The 1833-nt window shown below is 72.1% G+C and overlaps 1 protein-coding gene across 1 annotated transcript in view; it reads left to right on the top strand.

Moving 5' to 3' along the window:
• The first annotated feature begins 805 nt into the window (after positions 1-805).
• BRSK2 (BR serine/threonine kinase 2) overlaps positions 806-1833 on the top strand; it is a 64527-nt gene continuing 63499 nt past the window's right edge. Inside the window, exon 1 of the mRNA XM_032414598.1 lies at positions 806-953. Within this exon, the coding sequence (XP_032270489.1) occupies positions 890-953 (64 nt within the window). The 5' untranslated portion in view covers positions 806-889. The remainder of the gene's footprint in view (positions 954-1833) is intronic.

Raw genomic sequence — 1833 nt, 5'->3', positions numbered from 1 at the left:
GTGGTCAACAAGGCCCGAATGCTGCTGAGGCTACAGGGAAGGTGGGTCCTGACAAGTCCTGCAGGTTGGCAGCCCTCGAGACTGTGGTGGCACTGTTCCAGCACATGGAGGTGTGCAGTCAGCAGGGCTTGGCGACACACCTGGGCTAGCCCTCCACTTCTGCCTACAGAGGACCCTCACCCACCCTGCACACTTGACTGGTCTGCCTCCAGGGAGAACTGGCCACTGGGTAATTTTAGTCCAAGTTCCCAAATGCTCCTTAAATCCAGCACAGCTCCCGGCCTGGAGCTGAGCCTCGGGCTGTGTGTTTCATGCTATGAGCCCTCTCCACCTCCTCCCAGAGCAGGGCCCTGATTAGAGCTGCACACCTTTTGAGGCCCCAGCACTTAGAACAGAACCTGGTTAGCGCGGGGCCCAGCGGGGCAAAGAGTCCTTCCGAGGGCGGTCTCCCCTTGCTGAGCTGAGAAAGGGGAGAAAGCAATGCGAACAGCCCCCGCCCGCCCCCCCACCTCGGGCGGGGCGCTAGAAAGATCCGGGAGTTTGCAGAGTTCCCACAGCCCTTCCCCCAGGGTGAGCAGGAGCAGGGGATGGTCCTGAGCTGGCGGTAAACAGCGGGGAGCGCGCAGCACAAAACCTGCAGGTGCGCCCTGGGCAGACTAGCGCCTCGGCCAGGAGCCCGGCGCCTCCAAGGCTGCGGGCACCCCCGCACCCACAGGGTTCTGGGCTCCCGGCCCCGGCCCTCGCCTTCCCCTTCCCCGCCCCCACCCTCTGCAGCGCTAGCGTCTTTCCGAGAGAAACGGGGGCCCTCCACGTCTGGCAGCCTCTGCAGACGCCTCTCCGGAGCCGTCGGGGCCAGTGCGCCTTGGCCCAGCCGCCGAGCCCACGGAAGATGGTCCGCGCAAAAGCCCGGGAGCCGCCCCCGGAGGGAGGCCGCTGCTGCTGTGTGACCTTGGGTGAGTTCCTTGACCCCGCTGTGCTGGTCACCGTGGACACCCGGGCAAATGGAGCGGAGGCCAGCGCCCCGGGCACGGCCTCGCGAGGTGCAAGGTCACGACTCGGCCACTCGCCCCCCGCGGCGCCGCCCCTCCCGGGGCAGGGGAGGCGGCGAGAGACTCGTTCCGACCGCGGTGATCGGGCCAGCAGGGACGGCACGGGGGGGTCGGGGGGGACCAGGGGAACGGGGGGGACTGGGGGTTTCGCCGCAGCACCCGCCAGGGGAGCGCCTCCCAGACCGCTTGCTCCGCTGCGGGAGCTCGGCGGTCGGGGCGGGGTCCAGGCGGGGCGAAGGCCAGGGGGTGGGGGGGCGGCGGACCTGGAGACGCCCAGGCCCGGTCAGGCCCCGCCCCGCCCCGCCCCCGCCCCGCCCCGGACCCATCCCGGTCCCGCCTCGCCCCGCCCCGGACCCGCCCGGCCTCGCCTCGCGGAGTCCATCTCCTACGAGAGCTCCCAGCGGCGGGGCGGGCTGAAAGGCGGAGCGACGAGCCAGAGCGCCGCTGATTGGTTGGTACTGTTGATTGGCGGGCGCAGGAGCCACTCGCCGCCACTGCCGCAGGCGGCTGCGCTCGTTCGGGCTCGGCTCGGCTCGGCCGCTAAGCTCGGCTCGGCTCGGCTCGGCTCGGCCCGGCCTTTCGGCGCGGCTCGGCTCGGCTCGGCCGCTCGGCTCGGCTCGGCTCAGCTCGGCGTCTCGGCTCGGCCCGGCGGCTCGGCTCGGCTGGGCTGCGCGGCCGCGGACTGACGGACGGGCGTGCGCGGGGGGCGCGGGGCGCGGGGCGCGGGCCTCGGCGGCGGCGGCGGCGGCGGAAGCCTGGTGCCCCCGCCCGCCCGGTCCTCTCT

Source organism: Phoca vitulina, unplaced genomic scaffold, assembly GCF_004348235.1.
Source record: "Phoca vitulina isolate PV1807 unplaced genomic scaffold, GSC_HSeal_1.0 scaffold16, whole genome shotgun sequence".
NCBI classification, from domain to species: Eukaryota; Metazoa; Chordata; class Mammalia; order Carnivora; family Phocidae; genus Phoca; species Phoca vitulina.
The sequence above is the reverse complement of the archived record's forward strand: the minus strand, read 5'-3'. Positions and strand labels throughout refer to the sequence as shown.